General features: G+C 44.0%; 1 protein-coding gene across 4 annotated transcripts in view; it reads right to left on the bottom strand.

Moving 5' to 3' along the window:
• rcan2 (regulator of calcineurin 2) overlaps nucleotides 1–19848 on the bottom strand; it is a 475186-nt gene that overhangs the window by 182764 nt on the left and 272574 nt on the right. Inside the window, exon 1 of one of the 4 annotated variants that reach the window (XM_038799918.1) lies at nucleotides 10006–10312. The exons of the other annotated variants lie outside the window; for them this stretch is intronic. Coding sequence (XP_038655846.1) covers nucleotides 10006–10092 — 87 coding nt within the window. The 5' untranslated portion in view covers nucleotides 10093–10312. Of the gene's footprint in view, nucleotides 1–10005; nucleotides 10313–19848 lie in introns of those variants that run through there. 4 annotated transcript variants of the gene reach the window in all.

The following is a 19848-nucleotide window of genomic DNA, read 5'->3' as shown; positions in this document are numbered from 1 at the left end:
TACCAACCAGACATCCTTTTGTGAATTAATACAGACAGAGGAAGAGGGTGTGTTATGAACCTGCACTGTGAGCTCACATTGGAAATTTAGGAACACATTGCCCTAAAATGTTCTTTCCAGACATTTTACTGGTCAGAACATCATGGATACTCTGGATTTCCAGTATGGTGAAGCTCCTCATGAGGTGGGCATACTCATAAAATTATCCCTAGGGTTCCTACATGTGATGCAATTTTGGAAGCTACAAAAATATCAAATCAGCCAGATGGTTTTCAGCATAAAGATGATTTTAATATTTCATATTTTTGAAACTGTTCAAGAATGAATGTGGCTATTCTCAATTTTAAGACATCAGAGCCTGTTGGGACAACATCCTGTGAAGCAACCAGTTCTGAATCATAGGACTTTATGCTAATATCACTTTATATCAAAACACTCACTCCCATAGCGCTGTTCCCGAAAAGTCAAAAAGGCTTCCACTCTGTCGAACAATGTTTAGTCACACATCAGTTTAAAAAGTCTGTTCCCTATTTTCCATGTATTTGGTAATGAATTTGTAATTCTTCAGTTTTGAAGTTCAATTAATCCATTAACTTTTTTTTTACAGGGCAAGTCACAATTGAATATAGGAATTAGAGAAACAAATTCTTTAACCAAATCATTGAAAGGTAATGCACGGAAAAATTATTCTCTACAATGTGCAATTAGTCAACTTTAATTAATGGTTCTATTCAATAGACTGGTTGAAACAGGTGGGGAAAAATGCTTTCTAGGGAGGTCAAAAAGGGACAGGGTTGATTAGTTGAACAACTTGTCCTTGAATGGTACACATGAAAAAAGCTAATGCGGTAGATTTGCTTCTTCGTGCATTGAGCAGGTTGGATTAACTGGGTGAAACACAAAGGAAATTGAGCAAACTTTGTTATTTGTGGATAATTCTCCCCACTCAATTTTGCTATAGGTAGATAATCCTCCCTGCCTGATCGTAACCCATGTATTGCACTGTGGCAGCCTAACATGCCCAAGAAGATTAACAGCAAAGTCTGCCCGATATGCATAGACATATTCTGCATATGCTTTCAAATAGTTACATGTGCTTCTTTCAGCGGATACTGAATAAAGGCACCGGTCAGAGGATTAATTCATAGTTGACACTTAATTATCTGATATCAGCCAGGAAAATATAATTGGTCTCCGTACTGCAGGGCTGGAAGGAGTAGGTATCAGCCAGGTCACTGTTCTCTAGTATTAATACGGAGCTCTGCTAGAAGCACATCTTAGTAGAAATTACAAGAAAATAGGATAAATTTTGATTGTAATGTGCTGCATAGTCAATTAACTTCCTGACAATTACATTAAAACACGCAGCAAGATTTAAGCAGAATGTAGGTATCTACTGTAGGTGGAGTCAGAATCGTCAGAGGAAGGATTCGAGGTGAGTTACGGGGGATTTTCTACGTCCGCTTGACATGTTTCTTGGCAGCGGGAGGTGGCCCGTTGCCAATGGGATTTATATTTTTTCTTTCCAATTGGAGGGCAATTTAGCATGGCCAATCCATCTACCTTGCGCATCATTGGGTTGTGGGGTGAGACCCAAGCAGACACAGGGAGAATATGCAAACTCCACAAGGGTAGTGACCCGGGGCTGGGATTGAACCCGGGTCCTCGGTGCCATGAGGCAGCAGTGCCAACCACTGTGCCACCATACTGTCCATTAATGGGATTTCTCATTGAATCCAACTGCCCCCACCCCCCCCCCCCCCCCAACCCGCCGCCGCTGGGAAACCCACGGCAAGGGTTTGCGGTGGGTGGGACAGCTGGCGAGGACAGCCAGAGAATCACTCCCACCAACCCCTTGTTTCCAGGGTTAGTACCAGTGTTCAAACTGCTTGTAGAAACAAATGAAGCTGCCTCTGTTTGTATGATTTTGATTCAATTTAAAGTCAGATGTCAACCATTGGAAACAATTTCAAAGTACATCATACAACTGGAACGGATTATCAGCATTTTTGGAGAGGTAAATGATCCTTTCTGGAACCAATTACCTTTCTCGGCTCACAGTGGAACTCACCCCAGCACTCAAGAGTTGTTTATGTCCCATATCTCCAGAGAAAATACAATGGGTGAAACTGCCAGCAAAGTGCAGCAGTTCCTCCAGTAATGCCTCGAAAAAGTTTCTGTCTGTGTGGGGAAAGCATATAACCTGACTGCGTTAGATTTTACAGGACACAGAAACTGATGAAATCAGGGTCTACCCCAAATCTTTACATCTCCTCCCTTCTGCTGAACTGCCCCATTTCTGCTATTCTGCCCATGAGTACTGCAGATCTATCTAAATGTTTTGTTTTAAATGTACTTAGCTGAGGTATTCCTGTCCAGCTTTTCACCCAGTAACGTTAGCCTTTTAAAATCCACGCTGTGATATTTTTGTGATCATTTAAAAAGTGGAATTGCAGATGATTGAAATCTGAGGTGTTTTTTGACATGCACGGAAACGACCATTTTCTCAAAGTTATGTATAAATCTGAAAAGCTGGATCCTTAAACTTAAAACTTTATCTTACATCTGACATATTGGGCGGAATTCTCCGCAAGGCCCGACGCCGTCGTGAAACCCGGAGAGGTTCACGACGGCGTTGGAGGCTGCTCCTGGCCCCCTATTCTCCCCCCCCCCCCCCGGGGGGGTAGGAGGGCCGAGTCGTAAATCTCGGCCGCCGGGCCTTGTCGCTGGCGTGAAGGCCTGGCGCGCCGAGAATGACGCGGCCGGCGCGCCTAATGACATCAGCCGGATGCGCGGTTGCAGTCTTCCCCTCCGCTGCCCCGCAAGATGTGGCGGCTTGATCTTGCGGGGCAGCGGAGGGGAAAGAGTGCGTTCCTTTGAGACGCCGGCCCGACGATCGGTGGGCACCGATCGCGGGCCAGTCCCCTCCCAAGCACGGTCGTGGTGCTCACTCCCCTCTCCGCCCCCCACAAGCCACAAACCAGTTATTGGCGCCATGTTCACGCCGGCAGCGACCAGGCGTGGTTGCCGCTGGCGTGAACCGGTCGGGAACGGCAGGCCGCTCTGCCCATCCGGGTAGGAGAATCGCAGGCCGCCGTGAAAATCGGCGGCCCGCGATTCTCCGAGCGGCATGTCCCAAAACGTGACACGCCATTTTGGGGGGGGTGGGGGAATCGCGGGGGGTGCATTCTCCCACCTGGCGTGGGAGCGGAGAATCGCGCCCATTATTTTTTTTTCTCAGAGATGTAATTCAAATAACATTTTCTGTTTACAGTGGGTTTAACTCCAAAGCATAGCCGAATCAGTTTTTCCAATGCGCCTTACATGAACATGAGAAGTAAGAGCTGGAGTACATCAGAATAATACGAGAGCCTACTCCACCTTTCAATAAGCTAATGACTGAACATTTACATCAACTCCGCTTTCCCACCTTATTCCCATATCCCTCGACTCCCTTAGGTCTCAAAGGTCTATCCATCACAATCTTGAATATACTCATTGGATGAGCAACCACAGCTCTCTGGGGTAGACAATTCCAAAAGACTCACAACCCTCTTGAGCGAAGAAATTTCTCTTCACCTCATGTCTTAAATGGCTGACTCCCTTATCCTGAGACTCCGATGCCTAATTCAGTCTCTCTAGCTGGGGAAACTCAGCATCTATCCTGTTAAGCTCTCCAAGTACTTCATAGATTGCAATGAGTTAGCTCTCATTCTTCCAAACACCAGGGAATTTAGGCCCATTTTGTTTATCTCTCATCACAGAATCACCCTCTTATTCCCAAGAATCAATCTAGTGAACCTTTGTTGCACTTTTTCTTGGATTTCCTTCGTGTGTAGGGGAACCAAAATTGTACACAGTGCTCCAGGTGTGATCTCACCAAAGCCCTATATCGTTGCAGCAACTTAACCCCTTTCAATGTCTTCTAACGTGCCATTTGCCTTCTCCACTGTTTGTTGTACCTGATATTCTTTTTCTGTGATTGTGTACAAGCAACCCCAAATTGTTCTGAGTACCAACATTTACTTGTCCCTCACCGTTTAAAAATATTCTGCTTTTGCATTCTTCCGAGCAAAGTGGATAATTTCATAGTCCATAATTTCACAGATAAATTTAGTCCATTTGTCACCTTCTTGCCCAATCATTTAACAAGCCTGCAATAAAAGCAAAATACTGAGGCTGCTGGAAATCTGAAATAAAAACAGAAAATGCTAGAACCACTCAGAAGGTCCGGCAGCATATGTGGAGAAAGAGAGTTAACATTTTGAGTCCAATATGACTTCTTTGGTGCTTGACATCTAACATTTATAGGCAATAGGGCAGCACGGTGGCCTAGTGGTTACACAGCTGCTGCACGGCGCTGAGGTCCCAGGTTCGATCCCGGCTCTGGGTCACTGTCCGTGTGGAGTTTGCACATTCTCCCCGTGTCTGCGTGGGTTTCGCCCCCACAACCCAAAAATGTGCAGAGTAGGTGGATTGGCCACACTAAATTGCCCCTTAATTGGAAAAAATAATTGGGTAATCCAAATTTATAAAAAAAACATTTATAGGCAAGATTCTCTGGCCTCCCCATGGCGTGTTTCTCAGCAGTGGGATGCGGCCCGTCATCGACCAGTGGTGGGATTGTCTGGCTGGCCGTTATCAATAGGAGTTCCCAGCGGGTGCAACAGCAGCATTAGCACTAGCACTAGCGTGAACACCCAGAAGATCTCATCCTGTATCTCTTTGCAACGTCTTTGCACCCTCCTCCCAGCCAACTTTCCCATTGAGCTTTGTATCATGTACATTAAATTATGCAGCACCTTTGTTGGCAATCAAAGTCCCAAGGATCAATCAGTTGAACTAAGAACATTGATGGAAATGTCAATACTACACATAATGCTACCAATTACAATATTCCTTCGCTGTTGGTATGTGACAGGATGTTAATTGGATTCAATTCTGAATTGTATTGGGTGGGGTGTAAGGGGGTGGTGGTGCTGCTGGACTCCCAAAGCACATATTTGTCTAACTTGAAGCCAATGCAACATTCCTATGTGAGCTTTTTGGTGCTGCTAAATACTTCAATTATGGCCCAAACTCTCCCTATGGCTTTACTGTATTCTTGATATTGTAAAGCATCATGATCAGCAGAATGTTAATGAACTCTAATGTTTGTTCCAGAATTTGAAGTACACCTAGGATGAAAAGTCTAAAATTGTTTGTACTATTTCTCTGTTTTCCCTATTTAACCTCATTTTGATTAACTGCAATTTGGTGTACCAATCAATAATGTTCCATTACTCACCAACAGGTTTAGAAAGTAAATTGAAAAAGGTTTTTCACTAGATAGAAGGCATCATCCAGTTGCCCATTTTAGAACTGACGGGCTTCATTTTGTATAAGCCTCATGGAATGATGTAGCAAAACTGTCAGAACTCTATTTAAACACACAGAATTGTTAAATCCCTTATTACTGAAGAGCATTGTGATAAATCAAAATTCTGGATCAAGTGGTTGCAAAATTTCTGTTGCATGATTCCAGTCTTAATGTTTGATTTTAAAAATACCAGAAGTAAGAGAGCAGGAAAGCCATTACAAAATGATTACAGGTTGGTCTCCATGCCACCACCAGTCTAATGGGAGCTCAAATATAACTCTCTAAATACTCTGGGGTAGAAATCCAACTTCATTGCACACATTTTACAGATGTGAAGTGGGCAATTTTGGGGGGGAAAATGTCCTGCATCCAAAAGATGCCCAGAAAATTCCTAGCCTGAAATTGGATCAATGCTTTTAAACTGATAATAGGTCCCTTTTATACACAAAAAAGAAACCGAACAACAGTGTTAGATCCTGCTGCAGAAATTGGGTTGCAATTAATGAGCAGGGTAGCCTGCCTCGAGGAAGGTATGTTTCCTCCAATCTAAGTAGCAGTCACCAACCAAAGATTTTTTTAAAGAAAAAATCCTATAACAGGAATGCTCTTCAAGGCTCCATAGTGCTCCACAGCACTCTTGACGGTGTGCCATGATTGGTCCCTCTCTGGTGACCTGCCCTCTTTTCCCAATACTAGCCTGGTACTACTGATAAGTTTGGTAGTCTGAAGTTATTTTTGCAAAATGTAGAACTGTCTGTGGAGGTGTAACAGGTTCCAGCTGCTTACCAACATTACTCAGATGTGGCCCCAAGTCCATTGTTAAGCCAACCTCAGGTGTCTCAGTTTGGGTGTGTGCTAATTCTGGACCCAAAAATTGACTCCAAAGAAACTCTACCTCATATGGGTTTGAAAGTATACTGGCAGTGGACCAGAAAGGTTTGTCACATATTGACATACCCCCTACTGCTTACCAGACTGAACAAATCAATAGGTAAAATAAACAGAAAGGATCAGAAAGCATGGTTATAAATAATTCACTCAACCACAACAATAGTAGGGCAGTATCATGAGGGTATAATTGTTTAGTATTAACATCATTTTGTCAAACATCTGCGCTTGCCTAACAGTGCGTTCCATTTGCCCTCCCTGGAAAAACTTTTTGTCAGATGTCATTGAATAGCATTGTATATGATTTGTTCATCCCTAAGTTTGTGCTTGATTTCAAGTTTTCCCGTTAAGAACAGTGCAGAATTTCTGCAATGAATGTGACAGAACGCAAAGACAATCATTAATGAGGTGCCAGCAGCACCAATACCTTATTCCAAATAACATTTTTAAAGCATAAAAAACACAAATCTATGGCATTAATGTCAGGCTGTTACCTTATATAATCTCACATATCTGGATCTGTAGCAATTTGATATGTTTGCTGTACACTCCTTATTTGGTCATCACTATTCATGTGTGACACGTAGTTGCAAGCTTCAACCACTAGATGGAGCTTCATATGCTCAAGACATTGCAGATCTCCGTGCTTACATCTACAGCATCACTAATGAACTTTGACAAAAATGTCCTGATTTTCCAAGGACAAAACCATGGAAGGACCATTAGTAGTTTGAATAAAATGTTCATTAAATATTTTAAAACACCTTACCCCAAATGTCCTGTTACTCATTTGGCAATGATCTGTGGGTGAGTTTGTGCTAACTCATTTGGCAATGATTTCTGGGTGGCTTTGTGCTATGGATTGGATCTAGTTTTCTTTAGAAAGATCCAAAGCTAAGCATGGAGAAATTTCAGGATGTTCAAACGCCCTCATAAAATGTATATATAGTTTTAAAATTGGACCATTCCTTCTTTCAAAAGAGTGACACTTAGGCCAACTGATAGAAAACTGAAACAATGAAGGAGCTAGACAGTAGCTCCACAATTCAACCAGAGAAAACTGATTCACTGAATGCACTGTATCGTCGTGAAGTAATTGATAGAGAAATGAAATATTATTGAACAAGCTACTTTTCCCCCTTTTCATTCATTTTGTGTTGCTGAATTAATATTAGTTTATTTTTGTGATGTGCTGGTTTGAAAAATAATTCTTTTGAAGTAGTTTTTTTTGGTCTGGCAAGCTAAAATATAAACAACATTACAATGAAATCCCGCCTATATGTCAAAGAAGAGGAACAAAAGGGTTTTGAAATACCCTATCCTTAAAATAAATAACAGTTTAAGACAGTTAAGCTTAATCTGCATTGTCCATGTACTAAACAGAAAGCATTGTTTTCCAGACAATGCTGATCTGTACTGGTCCCTTGGTTAGTAATTTTGTCCTGTTGTATTTTCATGTGCACACAAAAAAGATGAGAACTATTAAAAAAAATGTGCCTGCCTTCTTCCACAACTACTTGCACTGAATTTTTAAAAACAAGGCAAATTATAAAATCTTACTGAGAACATACCTAACCTCTGACAGAAGGTAGGTTGAGGCCTTGATTCCCTCATCAAGATTATCATTTGTAAAAGGCTGGCAGTAGATTTTACAGGGAAATGAAAGTATAATTATACAAAACAAAGATGAAATGAAGATTGTTTTCTGGAAGCTGTTTTGTAATCATTTTCATGTATTATAAATAGTACTTGAGTACACACACAATATTAGCATAGGTTAATAACAGATGGAACTCTATGGGGAGTGATAACACTGAGAGAGTTCTATTCCCTAATGTGATAAGTGCATTTATTTTCCCTAAATTTGATGTTGTTTGTCTGAGACGTTTATTTCAATGTTGTATTGCTTTTCATAGCTCAGACTCTGAACAATTTTGCAGTAGAAATAGCTTAAATAAAAATAGTAAAGGTAAATAAAGACTTGCATTTATATACCATCTCTAACTACCTCAAGATGTCCCAGAGTGCTTTACCAACAATGAAGTACTTGGATGTCCCTTTAAGCAGAACTGGTACTCTAATGTTGAAGCTTGTTGAATTTGGAGCTAGTTATGATAAACACTGTGCTGTAGACTTGAATATTTTATTATTCTGCTAGTACTTCATTCATACCAACCCAGAAATATGCCTTAATCCTTATTTCAGGACTCCCCAACTGCACCAATCTGAGATTGTCATTTCACATGCCCACAATTCACTTATGGCCTACCTGAATGAAAATAATAAATCATCAATAGTTTTTATGCTTTGGTCATATGTTCACCAAGAAATCATTTACATAGGATATCTTTGAGAGAGGACCCAGTTCCATAAAAAATGAATGAAAATCGCTTATTGTCACGAGTAGGCTTCAATGAAGTTACTGTGAAAAGCCCCTAGTCGCCACATTCCGGCGCCTGTCCGGGGAGGCTGGTACGGGAATCGAACCGTGCTGCTGGCCTGCTTTAAAAGCCAGCGGTTTAGCTGAGTGAGCTAAACCAGCTCTGCCATAACTGAAACAGCTATGCCATAACTTTGTGAAACCTAATGTGCCTTAATATTATGTTTTAAATAACGGGATCTTAAGAGGACCACCAGGCGAAGCTGTGTCATAAAAAACTGAGTGGCCTTCACAACCTGGACATACTGAGGGGAGGGGGGGGGTGGATTTTCCAGCCGTTCCCACCAGCAGGATCTTCCGGTCCCACTGACTGCAAACCCCCACCGCGGGTTTCCCAGCATCGGCGGGTGGATTCAATGGCAAATCCTATTGACAGTCCGCCACCGCCCAATGGTGGGTCGCCTCCGCCAAGAAACAAGCCGTGGGGGGCATGGAAACCCCCTCCCCCCCCCATTGCATGTATTCTAACAAAGCAAATTAAATGAATTGATGGTGAATCATTATAGTTGTAGGCAATACATCTGTTTGATGCAATCCATTTTCACTCCATACAGTTGAACTCCATACAATTGAATTAGCAAAATAATCCTTCTGAAGTATTATTTTGGATTTGCTTTCACATCTCAGTGATGTATACAGAACACGGTGCAATAGAAGTAGTAATATAAGGAATTAAAACATAAAACTTGTTCCTAACTGAATTATATAAATAATGCAAAGCTGTTCATGCATGTAGTGTTAACAAACACAAGATATGTGCTACTAATATTTCGGTTTGTTTCATTCCAAGCTTGTCCAAATTACTCTTCAACTCTGTTCCTATGCTACTGATGCAATCTAATCAGACTCCTTTCTAGTCTTTTTCAAATAAATACAGAGGAATATCAAAGGGAGACTTTTAGTCAAACCATGGGTTAAAGGATATAATTATTTAAAGAATTGGAACATCCAACTTTAATTTAATGAGGAAATAACCTAACTTACACAATCAGAATTATATAGGCAGCTGTTCAGAGAATAAAGAATAATAAGAAGAGTTAATCTACTACTAAAGGATCTAATCATAATTTATTATTTTACAAAGTACATTTGCCTCCAGGAAAGTGGAAGGAAAATTTTAAACATACTGTACAATTAATCACTGCCTCAGACGAAAAACTCTTCACTAGTCCTGCACTTTTTGAAGCATATTGTGCACAAGATTGTAACACAGTTACAGAGCTGCATTCAGTCCAAAGGGAACATAAATATCACATTAAATATGTAGTCTAAACATTTAGAGACAGCTGACAAAGTAAAGGAATATTAAACGGTATACCTTAATCTCTTGACTGGTAAAAACTTCCACATCAACCAGACAGGCAAACAGTGTAGAAAGCTCACAGTCCATGTTAAGGGCTGGCATCCTCCCACTCACCAAAACTGCACTGACTATAACTTCTTTGCTTTGTAAAGTACACTTTACAAACAAACAGACTGAGCAAGCTGCATCAAGAATTCAACCACAAAACTCTAATGCTAGATGCTTTGTAGCTTAAAGCAAAAGTGCTGCCGCCTCTCAGCCAATAAGTGGCTGATTATTCCTCCGAGCTCTCACTCTGTCTGCTGCAGCAGAAAGAGGACTGAACATCCTCTCTCGCTGATGACATCACTGCAAGACTGACATCAGCCAAATTTTTTTTAAAGTCTTTTATCTTGAGGCTGTTCAGCGAAGCAAACTGAACATGATTATGTGCTAAACATGAGTTAGATCTATCCGTCTAAACATTGTTGTCTGCAACAATGCCTCCTGCAACACACCACTCAAACGCTTTGCAATCACCCGCAAAAAACACTGTTAAAGCATTTCTCCTTTCATATATGAAATGGGTTACATTTATTTTAAAATATCCACTTTTGATATTTGGAGCACTTTTCACCCTAAAATATGTCATTTTCATTGACTGATTCCTAAAATATGAGAATGGTTTTCTGTAAAATCACAGCCATTATAAAAGTAACAAAAGCTCAGTTGCTATGAATATCACTCAGGTAAATGGAAGATGCTCTACCTGATTTTATTTTGTTCTTCTAACTGTGTCAAGGAGAAAATTAATAAATATAAATTTGTAGCCAGTGGACATTTTCTCTTGATATTTTGTTATTGCTTCTTTATATACTAACTAAAAGACCGAGGCTATAGGTCTGAAAAATAACATTACTTGGAAAAGCCTTTGCTTGCGTAGGCACTGCACCCAGCTCTCACAATGCACCAGGAACAAACATCATTTGCTCCCAGGCTAACTAGCCTTTGTGCTCCTGAGTCGGATGAATGCTGAGGCCAAGAGCATCCGTAGTTAAATGCTGATGTCTGAAAACAATCAGCTCAAGCTATTTTGAACCTTTTTTCCAATCTTCCTTCCACCCTGATTTTCCACAATAAATCATCCGAGATGCTAACACAAGGGTCAACCTTTACCCCAACATACTTTATCAAAAAATACACAACTTTATGATTCTGACTGCACACTTCAATGTTGATAATTTAACTGAACAATTCATTTTCCAACAAGGCTTTGGCACCCGATCACGATGCTTGACGTAAATCATTCAGCATGAGTGTACATTTTCTCTTTCATCGTTGGTGATTAAATATGTGTGCCATGATGCAATTTGACAGAAATGACGCCAGCAAAAGATGAACATAAACCCTTTGCGGATTTGAATTTAATTGGGCTGCCATATTCGCAGTATCACAAATACCACGGCCATGCATTACCTCAAGCTCTCTTCTGCTCTGCCACTGTAGCCAGGTTTCTGCCGTTGCAGTGGTGAAGCAGACACACCTTCAAGGAAATTCCTGACCCTAGATGTCACGGCCATCTAATGTGAGACACAAAGCTACACATGGCTCTGTTCAGTTGCTTATTTATTAAATAATAAAGCTGACATTAGTGATCCAGTGTCTGACAGGCACAATACCTTTTTTTCTGACAAATTTTCCAACAAGATCATCTTCTTAACACCTTTCATAATATTAGGACGTCCTCAAAACACTTTACTGTAGGGAAACATGGCAACCAATTTCTCCAAATAAAATCTGGAATAAAAGGTTAGTTTCAATAATGATGTTCATGAACATCATTATTGATGGTCATTATGTTCTTTAAGGAAGAAAATCTGCCGCCTCAACCTGGTCTGGTCCACACATGACTCCTAACTACCACACCTATGTGGTTGACTCTAAACAGACCTCTGAAATGGCCTAGCAAGCCACTCTGATGTATAAAATCAGCACAGAAAAGTTAAATAACAATAGAACTGATCAGTTCACTTGACATTGACCTCGGCACTGGAAAAGATAAAGTCTAGTCGACCCGACGGCACAGTGCTCAACACTGCTGCTTCACAGCTCCAGGGTCCCGGGTTCAATTCCGGTCTCGAGTGACTGTGTGGAGTTTGTACTTCTTCCCCGTGTCTGCATGGGTTTCCTCCGGGTGCTCCGATTTCCTCCCACAGTCCAAAGCTGAGCAAGTTAGGTGGATTGGCCATGATAAATTAACCCTTAGTGCCCAAAAGGTTAGATGGGGTTAGGGTGGAGGGCAGGGTGAAGGCGTGGGCTTAGGTACGGTGCTCTTTCCAGGACCCGTGTGGACTCGGTGGCCCAAATGGCCTCCCTCTGCATGGTACATTCTATCATAGAATTTACAGTGCAGAAGGAGGCCATTCAGCCCATCGAGTCTGCACCGGCTCTTGGAAAGAGCACCTACCCAAGGTCAACACCTCCACCCTATCCCCATAACCCAGCAACCCCACCCAACACTAAGGGCAATTTATCATGGCCAATCCACCTAACCTGCACATCTTTGGACTGTGGGAGGAAACCGGAGCACCCGGAGGAAACCCACGCACACACGGGGAGGATGTGCAGACTCCGCACAGACAGTGACCCAAGCCGGAATCGAACCTGGGACCCTGGAGCTGTGAAGCCATTGTGCTATCCATAATGCTACCGTGCTGCTCCCTATGATTCTATGACCCTGAAAGGTTCTCCTCACAAACATCTGGGAAAGTTTGGAGAGCTTCCCCACAGACGTGTTAACTAACAGTCTGACATAGTCATACCCATACTTTACAGCCAATGTCCCAGACAGTTCCACCATCGTTCCTGGGTATGTTCTGTTCCACCATCAATAGATCCACCCTCACACATGACAGAGAGAATGGAGTTCAAGTAAGGATTACCATGTGCATCTACACTTCTCATTCTACACCACACCTTCAACTTCCCACAATGTAGGTGTGTTTGGGGACTACATAACTCTCCACCTTACACAGTCAAGAATGAACATCACTTGAACCCGTAATGCATGTCGATGATGCCTTTCACAAGCACTCTTTACATTGAGGGTGAGGCATCACCGGCATCAGTAATGAACTGAGAAGGGGCATACACTGTGATAGGTAGCTGCAAACAACATCGACCCGAGGTACATGGTGGAAAATCTGTGATAAATGTGAGGATGGAATATGGTTTGACATCTGATCGAGCACAACTCAACTCAGCATACTAAGGAGGCGTCCACAATAGGAGATGTGGAATGGGTGAAATTCTATTCATACCAGCGGAAAGTATATACATGTGGTGAACACCCATGTCACCATTGTGCTCTTGATATTTCTTGATCTTCTCAACCCTATCATTACATCTTGGTGCATCCCCAACATCCACAAAGGAGGTGACGGAAGCCTCCTGGCTGCTACCCCCTGTTGTCTGTGATGATTTTGGCAGGCCTCCTCTGGAGGGCCGAGGCACGGAGGACCCCACCTGCATTGTAACTCCTGCTGTGGTGCAGGTGCACCCTCCTTGGCCAGTGGAACTGAAGGTGATGAGGTCACAGGCAGAGAGGATTGGGATTAGGCAGCACGGTGGCACAGTTGCACACTGCACACCTACAGACAGTTCTTTCAATATTTGGGTGGCACAGTGGTTAGAACTGCTGTCTCACAATGCCAGTGACATTGGCCCACCTAGCATGATGAGGAACTGGGCCTAGAAGAGGGATGTTTGGGCTTCCCAACCCAGGATTCCTGGCTATGGAGCCTTCTCAAACTCACTCCCAACTGCAAACCTGAATGTCGGGTTTAGTTTCTTCACTCCACAGCAGCTGACTTACATCCCCTTCTTGCCCACTGGGTAGCTAACATTTTCTCTTGGTTCTGGGGAGTCATGAGGCCTATCCAGATGAGGCAGGAGTTAGAATGCCCCCTAGCCTTACTCTGCTGAGGCCAGGAGCGAATTGCCGCATGCATGACTCCTGTCCATAGTTACAATAGGGCCTTAAATGTTGGCAAATCAAGTGTGTGCTTTCCCTCACATGAAGCCTGTATATGTCATTTTCCAGTAGATACAATTGGCTAAGAATGCAGACCGTGAACGGTGGTCAATGTTTTGCTTATGCCCTGTCCTGTTCAGCAGAGGATATTTGAAGCATTTGCCATAATCAAGGTTTTGAACTTCCTGATTTGCATGACACCGTTCGGTGCATTGTAATCTGAACCAGCACAGCAGCTAATCATAACAATTATATGATGTTTTCACAGTATCACAATCATTTAGAGGAACGTTAGTGGTGAAACTTCTGCCTTGAATAATTTTAGCACAGAAGTTGACCAGGGTATGAAGAGGTTAAAAATTCTTTATATTCTTGTCTATATTTTCATTAAAATGTTTACTCTTGCAGAATCCAACGATATAATCAATTGAGAACACAAAGACCTTTCTTCTCGCATATCTTATCGAAATAAATAATTTCCTGTAAATTTATAATGCTGAGGGTCACAGAGTAAAGAACTCCAGAACATTGTTCGACAGAAATGTCAAATCCATTTAAATGTAAACTGGATAGACACAGATTCTTGGAAATCTTTTGACACAAGCCAATCCTTGGTAACTGGCTCTTTTCCTGACTCACGACTGTTGTATATGTGTAAAAGCCATTAGTTACAAGCAACATTTTTTGATCCTTCCTCAGTGTGACATCAAGATTCTACTACATAAAAAAGAATGTAATAGAAGTATTGGGACATAAGGTATTTATCACTATTGTATTGTAAGTAGAAAAGTAAACAGCTGAACAGCAATGCAGAAAATACAGAATAGGCTTGGCTTCAAACCAGGTTTTGTGCATAACCTCGAAAGGAATGTGCCATGGGGATATCTACTCAAATTGTACAGTTAACAGAACTAAATACACAAAATTCAACACTGCTTGTATATCAGCTTAATTGTGTTCACTTCTGTATTTTACATCTAGCCATTTTGAGCCTTTAGTCAAGCTAGCTATTTATAGATTACACTATAGAGGGTGACACGGTGGCGCAGTGGTTAGCACCACTGCCTCACAGCGCCAGGGACCCAGGTTCAATGCCGGCCTTGGGTGACTGTCTGTGTGGAGTTTGCACTTTCTCCTCGTGCCTGCGTGAGTTTCCTCCGGGTGCTCCGGTTTCCTCCCAAGGTCCAAAGAAGTGAAGGTTGGGTGGATTGGCCATGCTAAATTGCCCCTTCGTGTCCAAAAGGTTTTTAAAAAATTTCTTTTTTATCAAGTTTGCGTACCCAATTCATTTTTTTCCAATTAAGTGGCAATTTAGTGTGGCCAATCCACCTACCCTGCACATCTTTGGGTTGTGGGGGTCAGACCCACGGAGACACAGGAAGAATATGCAAACTCCACACGGACAGTGACCCAGGGCAGGGATCGAACCTGGATCCTCAGCACTGTGAGGCAGCAGTGCCAACACTGCGCCACTTTGCAGCCCCATTGTCCAAAAGGTTAGGTTGGGTTATGTGGATAGGGTGGGGGCCTGACCCTAGGTAGAGTGTTCTTTCAGAGGGTCGGTGCAGACTCTGCATTGTAAGGATTCTATAACTAGTTAAAATTCTATGGCTGTGATTTTTGGCTCCATTCGCAGCGGGCATAATGGTGGATGATGGGAGTGGAAAATGTCAGGAGGTTACAAAAATCGGTTTCACGTTGTCTTGAGAACCGTTTGCAATCGTCCACTCCACCTATCAATGGCAGGTTGTGTTTCCCACTGCCACATGTTAGGAACCTGATATTAATGCATTAGCATCTCAATATAAGCCAGGCTTGCCGGAATCAATGCCGGATCATGCGCTCAAGTCAGCATGCAATCAGGTCAACATGTTTCACAGCAGTATTTAAATCAACGCTCACCTAGCATTCTTGCACTTCACTCGGGACTTTGTGGCTTGTTTGCCTACCTTGCTTCGGGCAATGCTTGCGGTCATCAGTGTCAGGCTTCACAGGCAGAACCACATCAGCAAAGTTGGAGGAGGGGTGGCTTTTCAACAGTTGCAGGGCTGGGTTTACTTGGGGAAGGGAAGAGGCTGTAGGGTTTGGTCTTGTTTGGAGAAGGGAGTGTCCCAGGAAGTGTGAGGCTACATGTTGAACTTTGTGTGGCCACAACATGTTGAAGTGCACACGGGGCACAGGCACCTCCACCTCTGCATGTCCATGGACTAACAAGTGGATAGACACCACAAAAGCAACGGGATCAAGTAACATCAGCCATAAGTTTCATATTCACGCAGAAAAGGTCCAAGGGAGTCTGGCAGTGAAAGCTCAGCACCACCATACTCAACGTGCACAGAAATTGCACAGTACAAAATGTAATTAAGAACAGATCCTGATGGTGAGCTTTATGCAGGTGGCTTGGTGGCCAGTTGAATGCGCTGGAGGAGTTCAATCAAATGCACTGTACATTCCCACATGTATCAGGAGGCACACCTGAGACATGCTGGTGGCCTCTTAATGACATTGCAGGGAATCACCAAAGTGAAACAATGACGCACATTTGTGCAGGACTATTTGCTCAAAGTGGCACTAATTGATCTCCTTGGTTTAACCTCTTGCTCACGTGGAAATTCACCAGGGTACTAAAGAGTTCCAGAGCAGTTGGGCAACTGCATAAGGTTCAGCAGTGTCTTTCAGTGGTGGCGTTGGGCAGTTCACAGAACAGAAGCCTCAGGCTCCTCTCAAAATATCTCACAGCCTAGCTAAACAATGACATTAAACATAGTCCAAACATTCCAGTATTATCATGTTACACTGCTGTGAAAAAGGATGCCAGCTGAAAGGGTGAATGGTTGTGAGGGAGGACTAACCAGATGCCGACATGGAGGAGCTGCATGTCTCTTGAGTATGAGCTTGAAAACCCTGGTAGTTGACAGCCTAGAGTTCCAGGATGTATGACCCTTCTCCATGCATTAACAAATCTGCCCTTCAGCATGGTGGCACAGTGGTTAGCAATGTTGCTTCATAGCTCCAGGAGCAAAGGTTTGATTCCCGGCTTGGGTCACTGTCTGTGAGGGGTCTACACATTCTCCCCCTTTCTGCGTGGGTTACCTCTGGGTGCTCCAGTTTCTTCTCACAGACCAAAGATTTCATAGAATTTACCGTGCAGGAGGCCATTCGGCCCATTGAGTCTGCACTGGCTCGACTTCCAGTGGCGGCCATGGAGGAGTAGGTCGCACATTTCATAGCTCCCGTCTGTGATGGACTTTTGGACCTTTTTCTCCCGTTTTTCCCCGGGTTTCATTGGATGAATGGGTGGAGAGTGAGAAGGTGAGGAGAAGTCCCCGTCCAGTGCATGGAGAATTGGACCAGAAGTGGCCATGTGAGAAGACAAAGTTTTACAAGAAAGAGATGAGCGGAGCCAGCAACGCGAGAAGACATGGCGGAGAAGCAGGGCTGCGGGGAATTGGCACAGTGGTCGACGGAGCAGCTGGTGAAGTTTTTTGAAGAATGCTTCGCCAAGCTTAAGAAGGACACGCTGGACCCGATCAAGGCTTCGATTGATCAGGTGGTGCAGAATCACAAAATCCATGGATGTGCGATTCAGGAGGTGAAGAAAAAGGTGTCCGAGCACGAGGAATACATAACCGTTTTGGAGACCAAGGTGGAGATGATGAATGACCGCCAGAAAAGTATGCAGGAGAAACTGGAGGACTTAGAGAACAGGTCCAGGAGGCAGAACCTGAGAATCGGCGGCCTCCCTGAGGGCAGTGAGGGATCGGATGCGAGGGCCTATGTGACGAACATGCGAGAGAAGTTGATGGGGGCTGAGCCTTTCCACTATCCACTGTGGAAGTGGATAGAGTACATAGAGCCCTCGCGAAGAAGCCCCGAGCTGCCGAGGGCGATGGTGGTACGTATGCACTGGTTCCTGGTTCCATAGCGATTTGTTGATAATCACTTTTGTGCAGGTTTGAATCAGTAGTGTTATGTGCAATAAGGGGCTGTTTTGAGGTCTAAAGTTAACTTTGTTTTACTGGGAGCTGGATGGGGGGAGGGGGTTCTGTGGTTGTTTTTGCACTGCTTTTTCTACTGTTTGTTTACTGGGGAATGTGATGCTTTGAATATGTATGCCCAAGTTGGGGGGCGGGAAGGAGAGAGAACAATGGGGAGACAGTCAGTTTGGTACCATGGGTGGGAGCTATCAGTTCAGCTGGCTCACGGAAGCACAGTGGGGGGGCAAGCAGGTGATTAGCTGGAGCTTGATATGGGGGTTGGGTCTCTGGTGCTGTTACCGAGGGGGCGGGAGGGGGGGCTGCTTCACTTACAGGCTCGAGGAGGCCGGGGACGCGAGCTGGAGGGTGGCCTAAAAAGGGTGATGGCTAAACGACGGGGGTGGGGGGGAGGGGGGGGGGGCATTGAGTCCCCCGACCAATCCGATTACATGGAACATTAGAGGGCTGAATGACCTGGTCGCGCATCTGAGGGGGCTGAAGGCAGACATGGCAATGTTACAAGAGATACACCTAAAGGTTACAGACCAGACTAGATTGTGGAAGGGGTGGGTTTACCAAGTATTCCACTCAGGGCTGGACTCAAAGACCAGGGGGGTAGCGATTCTGATTAATAAACGGGTGGCATTTGATGCAGGGAGAATCGTGTCAGACACGGGAGGCAGGTACATAATGGTGAGTGGGAAGCTGGAGGGGGTGTGAGTGGTACTCGTGAATGTATATGCTCCAAACTGGGACGATGTGGAATTAATGAGGCGGGTGTTAGGTAAGATCCCAGACTTAGAGTCACATAACATGATTATGGGGGGAAATTTTAACACAGTCATTGATCCGGAACTGGATCGGTCAAAATCCAGGACAGGGTGGGTGCCAGCTGCGGTAAAGGAATTGAAGGGGTTCATGGAACAGATGGGGGTAATAGACCCATGGAGGTTTGGACGGTCAAGAGCAAGGGAGTTTTCTGTTTTTTCCCATGTCCACAAGGTATACTCTCACATCGGCTTTTTTGTTCTGAGCAGGGCTCTATACAGGGGGTGGCAGATACTGAGTATTCGGCAATTGCAGTGTCGGATCATGCCCTTTTGGGTGGATCTACGGGTTAGTGTGGAGAGAGCGCTGTGGAGACTGGATGTGGGGTTGCTAGCGGATGAGGCGGTCTGTGGGTGGGTGAACAAGTCCATCCAGAACTACCTGGAAACAAATGATACGGGGGGTGGTCTCTACAGCAATGGTCTGGGAAGCTTTGAAGGCAGTAGTCAGAGGGGAATTAATCTCGATATGGGCCCACAGAGAAAAGGTGGAATGAGCTGAGAGGGATAGGCTAGTTGGGGAGATACTTCAGGTGGACAGGAGATACTCGGAAGCCCCGGACGCGGGGTTACTGAAGGAGCGGCGGAGGTTGCAGGCGGAGTTTGGGCTGTTGATTACAGGAAAGGCGGTGGAACAGCTGAAGAAGGCAAGGGGGGCGATCTATGAGTATGGGGAAAAGGCAAGCAGAATGTTAACGCACCAGTTCAGAAAAAGGGAGGCAGCCAGGGAGATAGGGAAAGTAAAGAGTAGAGGTGGGATCACGGTCCTGGACCCAGCGGGGGTGAATGAGGTGTTTAAGGACTTTTACAGCAAATTATGAGGCGGAACTCCCGGCTGGGGTGGAGGGGATGAGGCAGTTCTTGGGTCAGTTGAGGTTCCCGATGGTGGACGAGGATCTGGTAGAAGAAATTATGGAGGGGTTGGAGGGCATGCAATCTGGCAAGGCCCCGGGGCCAGACGGCTACTCGGTGGAATTCTATAAGAAGCTTTCAGAGATATTGAGCCCACTGCTGGTGAGGGCATTTAATGAAGCAAGAGAGA

The sequence above is a fragment of the Scyliorhinus canicula genome, chromosome 6, assembly GCF_902713615.1.
Source record: "Scyliorhinus canicula chromosome 6, sScyCan1.1, whole genome shotgun sequence".
Lineage (NCBI taxonomy): Eukaryota > Metazoa > Chordata > Chondrichthyes > Carcharhiniformes > Scyliorhinidae > Scyliorhinus > Scyliorhinus canicula.
This window is presented reverse-complemented; position numbering and strand designations above follow the sequence as displayed.